The sequence below is a fragment of the Enoplosus armatus genome, chromosome 2 (genome assembly GCF_043641665.1).
Source record: "Enoplosus armatus isolate fEnoArm2 chromosome 2, fEnoArm2.hap1, whole genome shotgun sequence".
Lineage (NCBI taxonomy): Eukaryota > Metazoa > Chordata > Actinopteri > Centrarchiformes > Enoplosidae > Enoplosus > Enoplosus armatus.
Window position 1 is genome coordinate 5,913,320 of NC_092181.1, and position 20,538 is coordinate 5,933,857.

General features: G+C 42.9%; 1 protein-coding gene across 1 annotated transcript in view; it reads right to left on the bottom strand.

The window, feature by feature from the left end:
• Window positions 1–20,338, bottom strand: part of maml3 (mastermind-like transcriptional coactivator 3) — a 93,664-nt gene extending 73,326 nt beyond the window's left edge. The window contains exon 1 of the mRNA XM_070924944.1: window positions 19,967–20,338. Within this exon, the coding sequence (XP_070781045.1) occupies window positions 19,967–20,338 (372 nt within the window). The remainder of the gene's footprint in view (window positions 1–19,966) is intronic.
• Window positions 20,339–20,538: the final 200 nt, after the last annotated feature.

Here is a 20,538-nt window from a genome sequence, read left to right on the forward strand (position 1 = left end):
TCGTTTCAGTCAAGCAAAATGTCAAACATTTGCTGGGTCCAGCTTCTTAAATGTCGGGATCGGCTGCTTTTCTTTGTCCTTTATGTTAGTAAATGAAGAGTCTTTGGGCTTCAGACTGTTGGTTGGACAGAAGAAGCAATTTGAAGACGTCACTTTGGGCATTGTTCACGATTTTTTCCCATTTTATAGACCCAATGATTAATCGTGAAAATAAGTTGCAGGCCTATATCATTCAAAAATCTTCTATACTTCTACTAATACTAAGACAAACACCTTTATTTGATAAATATAAACATGTTTTTCAACAAAACCTTTTTTTTTTTTTTTTATTTAACAAAAGAAGCTTAAGTCCTCAGATATTAACTGCTGTCCAAACACAAGAACTTTGCCTACATAAAATACAGGCTAAACTTGGCCCAATTCGGATTTGAATCAGGAACCGTGTGATCAAAATGGACATGAAAACAAATCTGACCCGACATTCATCATCATCTTTCGGTACTTACGGGCACATTTAGGTCGGAATAATAAAAGCACTGCGACTCGATACCCCGCCTTACTGCCAGAATCTTTGTTCAAATATCGTGAAATGACACAACACATCACCTGAGGCCTCAAACAGCTCTCATCGATGCATCACACTTACAGGCTTTACAGTAATTTAAATCTGCATTACTTCCATCCATTTTAAGCTGCAGTAGATGTGAGATTGTTTATAGTTTAACTGCGCAAAAAGAGAGTAGACCCGATATAAAAAGTACAATATTTTCTCCTGATGTAGACACAGTAGTATAGTATAGGCCTGTAGTTGCAGTACAAACCATGTGTCTGTCACTCAGAAATCACTACTAGGATACTAACAACGTGAATCACAGTAGCAAACTCAAACACACTGTTGTACTTTGGAAGACTTGAGCCTTAGATGTGGCTCACAGCGACCCGATGATCAATCACTTTTTCACAATTCCCAAATCTAGGCTGAACAATGGCGGCTGGAAAATTCACTTATCACTGGACACCCAGACCTCATGAGTCTACTTAGCACTGACACACTGACCCCAACACACACATTTATCACTGAATTACTTTTGTCATTTCCATCACAAAGGGCCAATCAGGACAGAGGCACAGACCTTGTGACTGTGTGTGTATGCACTGCTACAAACTGGGATCCTCTTCAAAGTCTCCAGGTTGGACAAAAAGGAGTCGTAAAATACAACATGTTCTCAGCATTAAGAGGCCTGTATTTCACACTTTTTATTTTAAAATTGTTTTCTTTCTTTTCTGAACTCAAATAAAATCAGTTTGATTTGCAGTAATGGATGGTGATGCATTAAAAAAAACAAAAAAACAACCTTGTCTGAGACCTGTTTACAAAAAGCAAGATCACTCGAACATAAAATCCAAACTCAAAACCACAAGGTAACTGACTTCACACACACACGCCACTATAGAAAGAGTGTGTGGACTGCAACTGAACACAGTATTGGAGCTACAGTGGAGGCTGGGGGGGGGGGGGGGGGCAGCAGACACAGTCCTCTTGGTGTCAAGAACATTTGACACACGACTGCAACAGAGGCTACACAGAGAGGGGCTGAGGGAAATATCAAGGAAGTATGCAAGAAAAAGAACGCTAGCAAAAAGGAAAGACGGGGGTAAAACAAAGACAAGAAAACAAGACAGAGAGGACAAGAGAGACACAAAAAAACAAGAAATGAAGAAGAAGGGCAGTGAGAGGTGGAGATAATAATAAGTGTTGCTCTGGTCCTTCACTGGGTTGGGTTGGGTGTTGAGTTACTGTACGTGCACAAATACAAATGATGAGTCACTTTCTAAAACACACACACAGGCATAAGCTCGCACACACACAACTTTAAATATAGACTCATTATGCTCAGATTCACAGCAAGTCCACCACTCTCTGTAACTAGCCAGCCAGTCCCTTTTAAGTCCTGACCAACACATAGACATGTACTAATTCATGACAAATGATTACCTTTTTTTTTTCCTCCACTGCAACATTTCCATGACCTTTTTCCCAAAGCTCTGAGAGCAAAGAAAAAGATTATTTTTTTATAGAGAACCCCCCCCCCCCCCTTTCGCTTCTCTCTGCTGCCCCGTGTGCACGTCCATGCACACGTCTAGGCCTGCTCTTTTAACATTTTCTCAGAATTTTTGTCATCTTAAAGAGCACTAATTACAGGCTTAAACATGTGGGCAACTGTAGAGTACACACACACACACACACACACACACACACACACACACACACACACACACACACACACACACACACACACACACACACACACACACACACACACACACACTCCCACCCTCCCAACTCACTCAGCAAGTGAACATAATTAGAGACTTGAGAAGGCTATGAATGAGTGGGGAGAAAGGGGGGAGTTGGAGGAGAGGAGATTAAAAGACGGGAGTACGTTGATCTTAGGAGTTGAAGATCAGGGAGGAACTTCACACTGAGATCTCACAGTTTTCACTTTCAGACCACAGTTTCTTTGCTGGGGTTGAAGCTTTCGCTCGGCGCTGACCGGGGCCCGGACTGGCCATCGGGAGCACTGGGACAGCTCCAGGAGGCCTAGTCAGCTGATTGTCCCGGGAGTATCAGGCCAGTGTTGAATGAAATTAATCAAAGCGGAAAACACAGGGCATCAAGGGACATGGTTAGCGTTTAAAAAAAACAAATGACCAACAGATGAGTGTGCGGTGACTGTAGAGTTGTGACATCACAACCTTACAGAAGTCCTGACGGCTCGTTTAAAGGCACAGTTTCTGAATACGGGCTGTGTGCATTTCTCTGTGGACTGAGCGTTTTGATACTTTCACAGTATTTATACAGTACCTAGACCTGCTTTATGATCAAACAAGGCATGGAAATCTCACTTTCTACAATATGAGACCTTTTAAACATCACCTTCTAGCAACCACTTCTTTCCTTTTCTGTCAGTACAACATGACTTGTGGAGCCATAAAACGTGCTTGACACAGGTAATCCATCACGATACACATTTCATTGCCTTTGTTGTGAGAGATATGTTATCAAGCAGTGTCTGTTTAAGAACTCTTCCTTGCGTGACAGCGACCGATTAGCAACCTTTATATTCAAATAATCACTGAACTGACATTATCCGTTTCCCAACATCCATGCTTGTTTATCAAGGAGAGAAATAAAACAATTCAGTTATCATCATTATTGCCATGACTACAAACCTGTTCGTTTTTAAAGGTATGTAATTGTTGTTTTTTTCTGTGTTGAAAAAGAAGGTTAAAAAAACAGAAAACGCAGAGCTTAAACAACACATTCACTTCCTTTGTTTATGAGACACACACACACGGAAAGAAAGCAAAATCAAACACAGAGGATGATTTCAGGCACACCTGCCAAGGTTACATTCAAGTTGTGGCTCAGTTTTGAGTTTCATGCACACTAAACATAAACTAAAGCTTGTGGACTACAGCTGTGCAAAGGCACGTATGGAGGTAATATAACAAAACACAAACAAGTCACTGCTAACACCATATGGAGCTAAATGCTGAGGGAAAAGAAAGCTGCTTCACCTGTCGACAGACTCTGGGAACCCGCCTGTGAGGTCTGTTCCTAAAACTAAAGCTTAACAAAACTGTAAAGACACACCCTGAAAATCCATTCTCTCAATCAGCTTCTTAGGAGCGACATGAGGGTCTTACATGAACATTTTCTGCTTAAGTTTGGTTTTGGTTTTAGAGATTTCTGAATGTTTTGTTTGTCTGAATCTGAATCTGAATGTGATGACAGTTGACGGTTGTTTGCTTATGTTGCCAGCACTGTCAATAATTACATTTCCATCCGCCTGTTTTTATGAGCATTTTCAATTTGTACATAAAAAACCAGAGTACAAAAAACTTAAACATCCACTGAAGAGGTGAAAAATAGCAGCACATAAAAACATCAGATCTGCGTGGAGCAATGAGGAGACTGCAACCTTCCTCAAACGAATATATGAAACAAACACAAATACAATCAAACTGAGGAAAGAACAGGACATTTCTTATTTCTTTGTTTGATGAAAAATCTAAATTAAACTGATCTATTGGATTCAATTGTATCCCCTTAACTATTAGAACTCAGTTCTTTTCTGCAGCTGACTCTCAATCGGACATCAGAGCTTCCTTGAACGCACCATCAAGAAAGAGTTTTCAAACAGTCTCTGCTTGTGGCTGCATTATCACATGACAATAATGTTACTTTAACCAAAAATAAAGGAAAACTAAACAGTCACATGATGGAGTAACTCCAGTGGGCAGTGGGAGAGCATGTTCAGTTTGGTTCTGCACTGGTGTAAAGTGACTGCTCAAAAGGGAGACCATTTATTTTGAAAAACTTACGGGATGTTTTCAAAAATGGCAGGTAGTCAAATATTCACTTTGTAGCAAATGGGTTAAAACTCCCTTAAAGTGACAGCAGGTCCAGAGGACTGAACAACTCCTGCTGCTTTTTAATGTCATTTCCTTGATGCAGTTCTTATGTACAGAACTTGAACACAACACTTGCAATTCTTTCTTACATTTTGCCAGACTTTTCAAAACTTTCTTGCTGTTTACAACTCTTTGCAACTCTATCTCGTCTAACTGTTCATCACTACCTCTCTTGAACCCCTCTCTCTGTCTGTTTGCGTCTCTCTGCCTCTATTTTTAGCTCTCTCTTTCGCAGATTAGGGGCCTATTAATAGACCTCCTTATGTTGTCCAATAAGAGGGCTCTCCACGGGAGAATGGCAGCGTCACAAGGATTCACACACCTCCCACTTGGCACTGAGCCCAACCTCCCTCCCTCTCCTCCTATCCCATCCCATCCCACTATTCTCCTCTTTTCTGCCTCCCCTCCCTCATCTATACAGGGTGGCTCCTGGCACAGAGCCCACAGCTTCAGTGGAAACTTTACACACAGGAAAGAGCTTCACATTAACCCCCGACAGCCTGATTGTGTGTGTGTGTGTGTGTGTGTGTGTGTGTGTGTGTGTGTGTGTGTGTGTGTGTGTGTGTGTGTGTGTGTGTGTGTGTGTGTGTGTGTGTTTAAAAACTGTGTCCTACTTACATAAAGAGACAATAAAGACAAAATATCTACACCTAAACATACTATAATAACCATGTCTCAAACTGCACAGCACTCATAAACACTACACTCCCCTGGTATACAGAAACATATGCAGACAGACAGACATACAGATGGACAGATCTTTTTTTCTTCTTCTTTTTCTTAACTTTTTCCCCCTTGAAAAAAGAGGACATTACATAATTCTCCAAACACTTCCTCTCTAAGCCGAGAGCACTCTGGCGTTTTATCAGACACACACACACACGCACACACACTTGACATATCCAAGCAGACAGGCAGCCTGTTCGGGCTGTCTGCATCACAGTCGCTATGACAACGACGGGAGAACAATCCACAAAAACAGCCACTCGGGGGGGGAGAGACAAAGAGAGGGAGAGAGAGGGGGCTAATGGGAAGCTCATGTGTACGTGCAGCTGTGCCAACTCGGGCTGCGTGCCATTTCTTTGCCGGATCCCCAAGTCCATTTCCTTTACCTGCCCTCTTCAGGAAAGCAAAAGTCTCACAAACAGCGGAGTCGCATTTCATTTTCCAGAACATTTCCCAGAACATTTCCCTTTCTTTGTGGCGTTTCCAGGACTTTGTCGAACTGAGAGTCACAGATAAGCACAGTGACACAAAATCAAGATGCTGCCATTTAGGGCCGGGCGATATGGCCAAATATGTTATCTCAATAAATGTCAAATCATTATTTCTTTCAAGCTTAAAGAGGCTGATTTTTGCTCCCGAGTGAGTTTTATTCGGTGTCACTCATTTCGCTTACAGGTATTTTGCTTATTCCGCTCCAAATACAAGCCAGTTAGCGCCTGTGTCTGTAAGCATACCTCTATTCCTGCGACATGACTGGCTGTTCATCTTATTCATCTTCTGTTTAATGGCACGTGGTAACTAGTATTTAAGGTGCATTAGTGCCCCCACTCTCCCGGTGTATAGGAGGTTTAATTATATCGATCATTTAATATATTTCTATTGACGAAAATTATATCAAGAGAATTATCGCTATTGTTTTATCGCCCAGCCTTACTACCTTAAATTCCTACTGATCACACACAATACATATATAATTCTTCTACAGTACAATCCTCAACTGGATCATTTTGATGCTCAGGGCATTCAAGTCTGATAATCAGTGCAGATCATGCTGCAGAATGAAAAGACCCCAGACAAGAGACTGTGGCTGTCTTGACCACTCAGGTCCACAGCAGTCAAGTTGAAACTTCTTCAAATGTACAGAGGCATGCCCCTTCCAGTAATGCTAGGTGCAGTAGCTTTTCCTATTCTAGAAAAGCCACTTGTATTCCCCAACAGCACCATTTTTATTCCACATCACAAAGTGAATTTTAATGTGATTACTTCATGTATGGATTGAATATGCAACACGGGTACTCTGGCTGGAGTCAAAAGGAACAAGATGACAGAGAACTAGAGGCCACTTTCTACTTCCACTCAGAGATTTCACCACAGTTAGGAGTGGACAAATCTCTATCATGGTATGTGCAATTATATACAGCAATACCATTATATATTGAGATATAGTACACTTTCTGGAAAATCTATTAAGAACCTGTTTATGTATAAAAGAAGACTACAGCCACGCTGGTGGCTATGTGAGGCTGCACTTAGGTGCAGCAAAATGACATTTCTAATAATAATATGTTCAGTAGGTATAATGTTCAGTGCATTCAGCGTGTTTAGTTTAGCGTGTTAGCATGCTAACATTAGCTAATTAGCACTAAATGCATTGTGCAGTTGAGGCTGAAGGGAATGTCATTAGTTTTGCAGGTATTTATAACCGATGTGTCGCATGTTGCGCCAAAGTCAGAACGATTCATCCTCCGGGCACCATTGTAAATCATTATAAAAAGATCCAAAATGACCGTAAAGCAGCCCTGCTCATTCATTTACAACATCACCCACAGTGGCTCAATACAAGCAGAGATATTAGAGGGGTGGCTTGTGATGGAAAGAGATGCTATTCCCAACATGTCCTAAAAAGAGCTAATCACTGGGTAGTTAGCATGTCAGCAGACGTTTACATGCAGAAATATTTTAGCAACATGGTGTTATCATTAGCCACTTTAAGACAGCACGAGAAGAAAATCATCAGCCGTGACCCAAAGTACACAGTGTATTTCTGAATGCTGCTTTACATTTGTGACTCCTTGTCATCGCCATGTCTGAAACCACAGAAATCTTGTGTTTAGTCTGAACGGCCATCACTGCATAGGCGTTGAACAGTCCTGTCATCTATTCCCAGAGTCTGAATCCAGCAAGCAAGAGAATATCTCTATGTGTCTGTGTCCTTCTGCATACTGAAAGCAGCTTACATTTGCACAGACCATATTGTTGTTTTTTTTCCCCCAAACCCATTTGCTTAGCACACAGGTGTAATGAACTGGAAAAGCAATGGTGTGGAAAATACACTGTTAATGTTCCAAAATATTTAGTGTACTTGCAGATGAAGATTAGGACTTTTCCATCTCTCCAGGGACCTCCATTGGCTGACAGTTAGGATCCTCGAGGGGCTCTCTTTGTTATGTTTTGTGCGCTAGTCATTAAGTATCCATTAAAAAACTCAATGGCTCCTTAACTGACAACAAGCCAAAAATAAAACAAGAATCCCACACTTGCCATTTTCATGAGCAGGGAAAAGTGACAATTACAGTGCTTGAAAAGAGCATAATCACTGCTCTTCCGTGCGTGCCGCATTTTCAAACTGTTACAACTTTTCACAGACAAAAGACTTTCAGGGCATTGTCACTAAAGGGTTTCAGCTGAGCTTTAGGCTGCTAACTCCACAAAGCTCGCTTGACAAAAATCACACCACGTCTGACCCGAATCTGCTCAAAATCTTGGCTATTTTTGCTACTCCGCACTCATCTTGTGAGTTCCAGTGCGTTGCGTGATACGCTGAACTTGAACAGTTTGTGACAGCAGAGAGCAGGGTAAACATCTGTAGACCTTGTCTCCTCAGTAGAGTCCACAGTCTCTGCAAGAGGAGAAGGGAAGGCAGAGGGAGAGACAGGAAGGGAGAAAGAGGGGTAGACAGAGCAGAAGGTTGAGAAGATGTGGGGATATGCAAAGGGTGGCAGGCGGAAAGACAGTGCTGAGGGGAGGGGATGAAACAAGTGAGACTGAAAGGCGAAGGGAAATAGAAGACAGGAAAAGAAGAGGCACAGAGTGTCAAGAAGAAAGAACAAGAAGCAGAGTTAAGTCAGGGCACAGACAGTGTAAGAGATAACAGAGACAGACTACGAGATGCCGAGGCAGAAAAAATGCTCTCAGTGACATAGACAGACATTCTTAATTGGTCCAAACTGAAATAAAATATTTCAGGATAAACCATGCAACTACCAGGTCATACGTGCCATATATATGATTAATAAACCACACAACAACATGTCAGGCATCTCCACTACAGTCCAGCATGGTCACTCTTTCTAACAGGAATGCAGCAACACAACAGTCGAGGCAGTCTGTTGACATTCTCTGCATTGCAATCATGACAAAGCAGAGAAAGCTCTTAAAAGGTTTGGCCAAATTTTATAAAAGCAGATGAAAACAGCACAGGCTCATGTGATTTACGTTACATAGAAAATGGGATTGGGAAAGCAGTAACGGCAATCTTAACATACACAACTGCAGCTGCACATGCTTTTCTGCGAGCTTTCTCTCAAATGTCTCCCATTAAGGGAAAAGTTCAACCTTTTGGGGAAATACGCTTTAGGCTACAGCCAGCAGCCGGTTAGCTTAGCTTAGCACTAAGATGGAGACAAGGCCAGTTAACAAAATCTGCCTACCAGCAAAAGGCTCACTCATTGCTTTATTTAACTGGGTGAACACACAAGCAACACGTTAATTACTAAAAATCTAGAGATGCTAGTTGGAGGGTTTTTTTCCCCACTTTGGACAGAGCCAGGCTAGCTGCTTGTAGAGTGATAGAGTCTCAGCAAGACAGCGTATTTGCCAAAATGCCAAACTATTCCTTCAAATAAACAAATTAAACAACTGCGTAACTCATGAGATACTAAGGCTACGTTTTCCTCACTTGTACCTATCTCTCTCTCTCTCTCTCTGGAAAATATGTTCTAATATGATTACACGTTCCTGCATTCTGTTTTGGAAAACGGTAGATGATGTTCTGTTGCTTTTATTAACGTGAGACATGGTAGTTTTTCCATCGCCGGTCTAAAGATAATGAGCCACTGATGGCAAACAAAAGGGTGCTTTATTTTTCAAGTAGCTTTGTGACTACAGCTGGTTTGTGTGTAACATGAAAGGGTCATGATTAACAGAGGATGGGTCCTGGCCAAAGCTGTTTTTTATTATTTTGGTGTAATGGTGCCCCTTTGTACATGCAGATAGTCCTGGCATCGACTTCAAGGCAAATACAGTATATTAGTACTGTCTGGATCTAGATCCTTTCCAACATTTACGAACACTTCTCAATAATCTTATGACCATCCACAACTTTTATTTTCTCATTTTAAGAATTGTCGTAGAATTGCTGCAATTCATATCCAAAAATATAGGGTGTCCACTACGTTTTTGCTGAAAGTGTTTATTACTAGTAGAGCTTTTGGTAAAATCCTTATAATACCCAAGCCTAAGGAGAGAGGGCAGAAAGTGAGTGTGGTTTTGAAAAGAGCAGCTGGTGTGTTTCCTTGGTTGTGATCGTTGTTGCAGCTATTTTAGGAACCATTCAGGAAGTGATCTACAGACAGGCCGCTGACGGAGTATTCAGCTCAACCAAACACAGCTCAACCAAAACAAGTACAGCTGAATGGAGAAGGGAGACTGTGCCCACAGAGCAAAGAAGGCAGAGTAACCAGGAGGGCTGTTCTACTCAATCAATTTCTAAGTTTACTTCTGAGTAATTAGTTAAGTGGTGCGGCACTAGCTGCTTATCTCGGGACATGCTAGCACAGACCATGTACTGTGTTTGAGCCAGTTTCAGTGAGAGTGTGAGATGTTTGTTATCCCTTGCTGGTTTGCATCTTTAGTGATCTGACCTTTTCTCCCCATAACAACTTCAAGAATCAAGTTCCACAAGATTACATCTGATACGTCTTACAGCACTGTACATCATATTTTGACCATTGGACATTGCTTTCGTAACATTTTGAGCACTCCTGTTCCACACCTGCTGTAACCTGTCCAGAGGTTTAAACTGCACCCCCATCCAACTGGAGGCTGCTCCTCTCAAGACCATAAGATGCAACTGAAAGCTTCGAAAAGCAAAATGAGTGGACCTTGAGTTGAGATTCGTTTTTTGTCAAACTACCGTTTCCAAGGCCAAGAACGAACAACCCCGCTCAACATTCTTACAGCGACAAAACACTGTTTCCAAAACAGCATTCATTTAGACCGGTGTGAGGCAAAATAAGTCAGCTGACACCGACAACATCCACCTCAGAGACTCTTTCGCAGCCAGATGCGTTGGCTTCAGGTCATCAGACAATCACATATTTGTAGGTCCCACTGCTGCAGGACCATAAGACTTCCAGTCATCTGGTTATCAGACAGTAGCATAGCAACCATGTCGCTAACTGTCGGACCACACGCTTAATATCCTCCCTCACACTGTCCTGCTTTGCCCCACAGTGTCCTCGCTCCATCTTTCCCTCCGTATTGCCCTCTGCAGTATTATCAGATAATGTGTGTGCACTGCAGCCACTGTGGCACAATTACCCCGGCTGCTGCACTAATGGCTATTGATGCAGCTGAGGGCCCCACACACACTTGCACACGCAAACATTCATAAAAAATTCATGATGCTGGCTCAATAGGAAGGTGCAGGGGGTCTGACCAGCCCTGGAAAGAACAACAAATGTCATTTAACAAAAGAGGGAAGAGGCAGATGATACAGGTCTCGACAATATGACACAGAAAAGCAGAGACACACATGAATACAGATAAAATGTGAGCACGGTAATTGCATGAAGAGTCATCAGGTTAACTTCAAACAGACCTGTTACCTGCAATTGAACAGATATCTGTGTGTGTGTATGTGCAGATTTGTCGGTATACAGTAACAGCCTTTGTATATGTGTCTGTGTGTGTTGCTGGAGTCCGTGTGGTGGGTAATTCCCTCTTAGTGCGGGATTTCTCCCTGCCACCGACCTGCGCTGAGAGAGCTTTACAGCGCTAAGCCTGCTAGCTGAGACTGAACCAGGGATCACCAGAGACAAGGGGCTAAGAGATGGAGAGGGAGAGAGAAAGAAAAGCGCAGGTGGGTGTGAACGATCGAAAGGAAAGTATGGAGGGAAGATTACAAAGAGGGAAAATGAAAGGTCAAATGGTGGTAAGAGTGGAATGGTGAGGAGGAGAAGGAGAAGCAGGGAGGAAAACAAGACAAGGGCCCTAGTTGGGAATTAGCAGAGGGCGCTGTGTGATGGGTGGATGTAATAAAGGGGAAGGGAGGAAGGATGGGGGAGGGACATATGATTTAGAGCAAGAAAATGATTTTTCAGGGGGAGGGTTTTTTAAATGGATCCTGATTGACCCGAAGTTTAAAAACAGACAAACCGGGAACAGGGAAGTCAGTGGGTTGTTGCCTGGCACCAACAGGAAGCTGAACACTGGCCGTCAAAGAGGTGATATTTCCTCAGTTGTCACCGCTGACTAAGCACTCCTTTACTGCATGTGCACTTTATACTTCTACTCCACCACATTTCAGAGGGAAATATTGTACTTTTTACTCCACTACATTTACTTGACAGCTGCACTTTACAGATTAAGATTTATACATAAAATAAGTTTATAAATTGCATTATTAAAGATGAAACCAGTGGCTCCCAATGTTTATCGCCTGTGTCCCCTTACAAAAAAAGCAGTTGGGACCCATTGTTGTGTTTCAGATGTCTATCAGTTGTTAGCAATTCCCCCAAGGAGACATTTCAAATATGGTTTAAATAACCATCAGAGGCCTGAAGAGGTAAAATTATACAATATTTCACAAAAAGGCAAAGAGGAGAGGAAAGTTAAAAAACCAACCCTGAACCCATTGGAGGGGAACCACTAGATTACACCTAACTGTATATATAATGTGGTTAGAACTAGCTCCACCTCAACCTGCAACAACAGTAAAATGCTGCTTACACATTGCTGCATCAGTATTAACAAACTAATAATGTAATAATATACATAGTATAGAGTATTGGATTCTTAGTACAATTCACAGAGAGCAAGTAGCGAATAAGGGGAATGATCAGGATAAATACAAGATGAAATGAAACGATTGGCTTGAAGACTTGGTTGAAAAAGTACTGAACAAGTTGTTAACACTAAAGTTTTAATATCATGCCAATTTCCCTCGTAAGAGAACACAACAATTACACTATGGTGTCAACCAAAATAATTCAGCCGAGACCTTGTTTAGAGGGTTGTCACGGTACATTTCCTATCTAGGTTTTGTTTGGAGTGAGGCCTTTTAAAGGGAAAATAATGCTGGAGAAAACACCGACAAGCAAGGACACTGAAGGTTTTTGATCCAGAGGCCACATTTGATAATACATTCTTTATAAATAAAGTCACTTTAATTGTTATTAATTGGATTTTGAAACCAAAAGAAAGTCCCTAAATGATGGCTGAGAGGAAGATAAACTGCAAAGCTGCCAGAAGTGACCAGCACTTGGCTAACGACTACTTGCTGCCACTTGACTGCAACTTGTAGCAAACATGCTGACATACAAACACACACACACACACACACACTGTGGTCACGTCTGCTGTTGACACACATGTTCCTGCCAAGACAAAAGTGTCTTGCTTCCTTATGTTACACAGTAACATCACATTAAGACATGCATACTATTCTCTTAGCCATACAGACAAAGGTAGTGTGGGGAATGAAGGTGGGTGGTCAATTTCAGCACTTACCAAGGTCATTATTTTAGAAAGCCTGCTTGGTGGTAGAATAGTTTCCTAATAGGTGGTCACCTGCCTCACAAAGCGCTGGTAGTCGAGAAAGAAAAAAGCCACAGCCAAAATTAACAGGCACTTGGCAGAGGCTGTTTTTAATTTAGCTCTGTGGTGTGTGTGTGTGTGTGTGTGTGTGTGTGTGTGTGTGTGTGTGTGTGTGTGTGTGTGGTATGTACAGATGAAATTAACATGTCGTAAGCTACATGTCAGATGATGAAACAGAAAATTGTTCACATTCGGTCACGACAGTGGGAGCAAAAATCTTTTCCATCACACATACACTCAAATATCTACATGCACGATACATTCACTCTACTCTTACATTTATGGGGAATGCAACGCACATATGCACGTTAGCTCACACACTCACACAGGGCCGAGGCATCTCTGATAACATCCTCATCTATAATTTACCGTTGTGTGTGTGTGTGTATGTGAGTGAGTACATGAGGGATGAAGGGAACAAAGATGGGTTCCCACCATTCAAGTATCAATAAGTGTGTGCTTCTTTAATGCTATGTTACGCAGAGGAGCAAGCTAGCAGCCTTCTAACAAAATCCAAACAAAAGGACAGCACCAGCACGCAACCAGAAGAGAGATAAGACAATAGCACTGGAGATACTGGAAGAGTCCTTCCAGTGGTTGCCTGTTTACTTTGGAACATTTGTTCTGTCCCTCAGTGAGCCAGTGGCTTTGTATTGTTATTGGACTACATTTCAAACTATATCTTATAGAGCTAGAGCGAGCCAGGCTGGTGCAATGGCCAATATTAGGTTATTGTGCGTACATGTCCGCTGGTAAATGACAAGACGTTGCCGAACAGAAATGCCAAACATTGTGTGTCTCCATTAAATAGTTTGTCCTCAAGAGATCACTGACAGGTTTATTTTTCAACTGTAAAATGTCCCGTTCAGAGCATATCTTGGTCACATTATTCCGTGTATTTATATGACAAAGAGAAGCTGGAACCTGAGACCGTGTAGCATTTTTTCACTATTTTTGCTTGAAAACGACTGAAATGATTATTTGATTTTCAAAATGGTTGCCGATATTTTTTCTGTTGACCCACTCGGTTTATCAACTAATCGTTTCGGCTCTGATAATAAGTGTAGTAAATTTTAACTTACTCATAGAACATCAGCACTTGGCTACAATAAGTCTTGACTACAGCAGAGCCATACACCACCATCATCCATAATGACTTCACTTTACCTGAATGGGCTGCCCAACTATTAACATGCTTTGGAAATTACAACACTGCCTTCTGAGATTTACTACTGTATGTAACCCATTAATAGGACTTGAAAAATCTCCTCTCCATCGACAAATACCAGCAAGCAGGTGTTTTGTCTGAAGAGTGAGTAACTACGACAGTGTGGGTTTGAACGCCCTTTGTCACATGTCACCTCACTCTCGTTCAGCCATCGCGTCTCACATCACTGTAAGACTGGTGCATAAAAACACCCAAAGTGCAGCAAGTCGAGCTGCTCTGTGTACAGGAGTGGAAGACGGTGGCTTTATAGTGTAGCTGCAGAGTGCGAATGAGTGTAAATGTATAATTATGAAGCACAGAGAAACACAATATAACACAGTTGGCAGGAGGTGAGAAGACTAAAAAATATAATACAAATATTTGAGGACTGAAACATAAGCAAGGCCTTCTGCCATTCCCTGTTGAACCACCACTGATTATGTAAGTGCAATCTTCTTAATAGGTAGACTAAGCTAACTGTTATTAATTGCCAGTGTGATTAGCTTTGAGCTTTATTTAAAAGATCTTCACTTTAAGTAACTAAAACTTTCTGGACAGGAGTTTGTTGTTGCTCCTACAGCCCAAATGGAGGGAAAAGTGCTCCCCCGCTTATTCAAGGGTCTGTGCTGAACGTGTGTGTGTTCCTGTAGAACATGTGAACTAGCGTGGGTGGAAGGGAATGTGGTCGCAGCCGCCCCAAATCAAAAACATCCAGAGTTTTTTTTACGTGTGTGTAGAGAGAGACTGGGGAACAAGGGTGAGAAGAAGCTAAAAAAGAGTGGCAAACATTTGAATAAAGTGCACATGAGAGCAGAAAAGATAAAAAAGGGAAGAGTTTGACAGACACAGTCAATAAAGAAAACAGAGGGAGTCCATGAAATTGGCATGTAATGAGTCGAAAACAGCATGCCTGTGATGTCACGGTGTTCGTCGACGTCACACTCTGCGTGTGTGCACGTACGTACTGGCAAGTGTCAGCTCCATGCCAGCTCAGTGGTTTAAATATAGCACTTGGACAACAGTCCCAGCTGACGTTAACAATGCTATAGCCACCAAGACCCATCTACACTACATTAGCGCTGTGCTAACGCTGAAACCAGAGAAGTGGTGAACAGAGGAAGGGAGGGAGGGAGGAGAGGAAGGGAGAGAGAGAGAGGGAAGGCCTCGGATTCATGAAAACTCAGCCGCCCACACTCTGGCCTCTGCTGCCAAGAGTTGAGCAGGACAACAGTGTGTGTGTGTGTGTGTGTGTGTGTGTGTGTGTGTGTGAGAGAGACATTCCTCGGCGAGGTGGATGCCAAGGAGCGAGCAGAGCTGAAGACAGACTGTCCTGAGCTACTGTGTTTTAGTGGAACTAACGAGCCCCTCACTGTGCACCTCGGCCTCGCAGCTGTAAGCGTTGTTAGCGATTAGGTAATCAGATCTGACTGGATGTTTTGTCAAAAAAGTACAGGTCACAATTCAGTTTTCAAGCAACGTCGTGGCCCGTTGGTTCAGAGACACGTGCCTGTAGCCGAGAGGTCACGGGTTTGATCTTCACAACATGTGCCTCAATCAGGATCTCAACAGCCTGCTTGCAAAAACAGTGACAGCTACTGGTCAACTGTTCTGCTGTTTGTCTCTGCCCTTAGATAACTAGTTTTTAGACTTTTAGTAGTATAAAGTATAAAGAAATTACTCCACCACCAGTGACCTCAACAGGCCCGAATGCAGCACAGACAGAGGACGTGTTGTGTTTTGTGCCGCGACGCTGTTGCCGCCACTAATTCCATCTCTAGCAACATATGTAATGAACGAGCTCACACCGGGTCCCTGTAGGTTGTCAAATGTCATTCTGGGAGGATGAGCACACCGAATAACCTCGAATGCAACGGTCATCACAGACTGATGATATCTAACAGTACAAGATCATTGAAGAATGATTTCTGTGTGTATTTCAGATGCTCCGGTGTTGTAATGGTCCACCATTTAAACTTCATGCGAAGGACGACATGATCTCCCCCCCACTCCACTACAGCCCAACAAACATGTCACCCCACAAATATTGGCCTTGCATTTAACACCATAATGCATTCATATTTTAAAGAAAAGACTGCATTGATGCAAATATATAAATGGAATGAATCTATCAATATCATGTGTTGTGTTTCCCCTACACTAATGACTAATGGTCTCAGTCTAAAATTGGTTAAAACTGGTGAAGCTGGATTAATACTTGACGTAAGGGGTTATTGAAATTCCTGTAGATTCCTATGACGTGTGTTTTGATCTGTAGTTCAGATCAGATTTGACACTGCAACACCAGCTGGATGTACTGCATGTTACTAAAAAGGAAAAAAATTACTGAGCCTTTCTTCAACTTGCTTCACGTTGTCCTCAATCTTCAATGATATTAGAAGCTTACAGGACACAACATAAACTGACCAATCACAGTTCTTGCAGTACCCACACGGTACATGTAGTTACATTTTTGCACAGAAGCTATGGTGTAGCCAACAGTGGCTGCATGCAAAGACTCAGTAGCTACGCAGTAACTCCCTAATGCACAACTATAACTCCGGCTTTACACTTTCTTTGCTCTTTGTGTCCACATAGCAACAAAGGCCTGCATGATGCAATTTTGCTATCTGCCCATGTCCTGCATGGACCTCTGAGCATATATCCGTGTGCAGCGCAAAGTTTCTGGCCATGCGGGCTGTACACGCTGTCTGCACAGGCATAAACACGTTAGTTTACAGAGACACCCAATGTAGTAAAAACAGACATGTGCACATGCATGCCTGTCCTGCTATATAATTGGTCCTCATGGTGTTATGTGCCTTTTATGACTTAAATATTAGATTCATAACCACTGACAGTGACTGGGAAAACTGACACTTAATTCAGTTTTGTTGTATGCCCAATGAGGAGTTAATAAATATGTAATACATTACTAAATTAGTAAGATTAAACAGTTATGTGAGGTTGTCGTAGAAGCCACTGTTGAGGACCAACAGGGAGCTAACAACACTCCCAGCTGTACTGGGAATCAGTATCCCAGGTCCCCTTTACCTGTAGCTACTGCTTTGAACGTTTTGCAGTTTATACTCCTTGAATGATGTCAAAGAAACGGTGGGAAAGACAGAAGGGGATCCCAGTGTCTTCTTTTCCTTTCTCACTAATAGTTATCCTATAAACACAAACACACACTTTCCATAATTATAGGCTTGCCCCTGCCACGACGTGGGTGTGTCTGAGAACCATTAGACCCAAGCACACTGTACTGGGGTGCACACGACAATACAAAACGCTCAAGAAATCACCCCAAAACAGTGTGGGCCGTGGAATTAGGAGTCTATTACTTCCAATTGATAACTATAATCTGTCATAACAGGATAACCAATTTCTTGCCAATTTGTCAAACATTGTCTTGCTGCTTTTATTTCTTAGAAACACACTGATTTTCACATATTTCTTATTTACTTTTTACTCATATTTACTTTTTGTACATTGTAGACATTCCTGACATTCTTTGAACTGACAATCGACACTGCAAACCAACAAGTACAACAGCACACACACTTCACAGCCAAAGGGTCATTTTAGTTTTATGTTATGAAGTCTTAATATACAACTAAAACACAATATGAGCATATTTGCCACTGAACTCATCTTTTAGGTGTACGTGAAACTGCCTGCAAACACACCTTCTCAACACAATATGCTTCCAAGAACAGTCTGTAACATAACCCCGACAGATTAAGGCCCTCTGGGTATTTGTGTATGCATGTGTGCATGCAATGTGTGTAGCTACATTAACAGCATCCTTTGCTTCCCTAGAATGCCTGTTTCTGCAGTGACTACATACAGCCATCTAGCTGCAGCTCTGCTCTTCAGAGGAAAAGCAGGAGAGGGATGGCAGATTTTTCTCTCGTTTCCTTTTATCTCCTTTACAGTTCATGCCTAAACAATGGCAAGACCTTGTAGCATAAAGGGGTAATAACACCAAGGTCCCTGTAATTTAGCTATTGAATGCTGTGTGTGTTTGCATTCGAGGTGTCGCCATCAGTGACTGGGAGAGGAGCAGAGAGGCACAGAGGGACAGAGCAGAGGGATGCCACTGTGTCTTTAAGCAGTAATCCCTCCATTCTCTGAGCATTTGTTGCCGGCCATCTAATGGGCGGTTCGGTTTAATGTCCACAAGGGCCGCTGGGAGGTCCTGCACTATTAAAATCACTGCTGCTCTCTCAAGCTGTAGCTGGTCAGGCTTGTGTGGCTCTTAAATAACGGCCGAGGCCGTCACGAAATTAAAGACGTTCTGATTTTGCATTTCAAAAGGGGAGGAACTGGGCTCATTGCAGCAACAAAAGGGGATAACAATGTTGACATTCCCGACATGTATCCTTTGGTCTTTTCTAAAGGAAACCGGAGCTTGCCCACAGGAGATGTGGTGTGAACAGGGGAGACAGACACAGAGGGACAGAGTGTCTGTCGCCGTCTCTGTCACGTGACAGCCAAACATAAGGACATTTTCTTTGATAATTACAAAATCCGATCATTTAAAAAATGTCTGATCTGCAGACCTGCTCATCAATAAAAAAAAAAAGACTCCAAACCAAGATCCTCGTTAGACATCAGTCATGTGAAACTCAACAATCCTCCATGTTACCACTGCCCCCTACCAACAGGAAACCACTGTAGCATTCCTATAAAATCTACTGTGAGTTTATATCAACTCTGTTGGACTTACAGAGTATATATTTCCTAAAGCGTCATCGCATTATTTTTTATTAAGGACAAGCAGTTTTGTGGTACAAGTTGGGCCTCTTCATAAAATGTGTCATGTGATCACTGTATTATTTTGTGTGAGGCTCCCCAGTTAACTATGAATGAATCTCCAAAAGTTACTTACAGTATAAAACATGTGGCAACAGTGGCAGCCACCTAAAGTAATTTGCAAGTCTGTAGGCAGGGTACCTTTAATGAGGAGGTGGCTGTGATTAAGTGTTTGCAACACTGTGGGGACTGGCTGTTGATTTTGAGAGTATGTTACAAAGGTTACAGAACAAGCTGGAGCATAAACTGCTACAAGGAAGCAATGCTGCAACGTTTATGCTGCCTGTCTTGCAGAACAATTTGCACCCAAAAAAACAAAGAACAAGAAAGGAGAAGTTGTTTTCATGCAAAAAAAGGAAAAAGGCAGCCTACAAGGCTGCCAAAAGTTAGTTAAAAGTTTCTGAGGTGAACATCTTAACTTGACAATTAGCAGTGCCTTCCAAACTTTCAGCCTTCCTTTGAGCATAAAGCAGCACTGATCTTGCAAAAGATCAGACATCAGCTGTCAGGCTTGTCATTTCCAAATCCTGCAGCATTCAAGCCCCTAGCAGCCTGTTTTCTTCAACAAGGGCTGGATTTCTCTGTAAACAAAAGCACTAGTTGGCACTCTGGTTTGAAAAAGCGGAGTGTGCGTTTCCAAAGCAATTGCCAGCGCTCAGTGAACGTGTTTTCAACAAGTTTTCACAGTGGTGAACAAGTAGTAGTAGCGGAGCTTGCAGCTTGATGGGGGCCCAAGATTTTTGGAGACAGAGAAATGGAGGAGGGAATAAAAGAGTGTATATTGAAGTGTGTGCTGTGTTTATGTGGGAGTGAGGGGGTGTCTCGGGGCAGTCTTGGCCGTGATTCAGAGCTCGTCCTTACCGCTATGAGCGTGTTATTCCTCTGTTCCGTGGAGGAGGCAGAGTCCGGGTCCGGCTGCTTGCTCTGCGGCTGCTTGCTGCTGCCGCCGGCCGACTTCTTGGCCCTCTGCTCCAGACTCCGCTGGTACAAGCTGACCGTCTCCCTCCGCTCTATCTCCAGCTGCTCGGCGTGGGCTTGCTGGTACCTGTTCTCGCAGTTTACGTGGTGTCTCCGGCAGCCCTCTATCCGCTGCCTCAGCCTCTCCACCACCGTGCTGTGCTTAGGTATACCCACCGTCCCGGCGGGCACCACGCTCCCGGCGGCCGGGTTCATGCTGTTGTTGATGCAAATACTGCCGTTGGGTCCGGCAGCGGGGGAGGCGAAGTCCCCCATCACTGCGCCGAGTGGCTGCTATTTTGGAAGAACTTTTCTCCCCGTCAAGCTCACCGCCACCGCCGCCACCTCCTCCTCCGGCCACCTCCACCTCCACCACCACCACCTAGTGTCCTCTCCCTCTGTCCCCCCGGTGAAGGGTCCCAAGCAGCCGGGCAGCGGACGGAAGGTACGACCGACAACAGCCGCCGAGGCGAGCA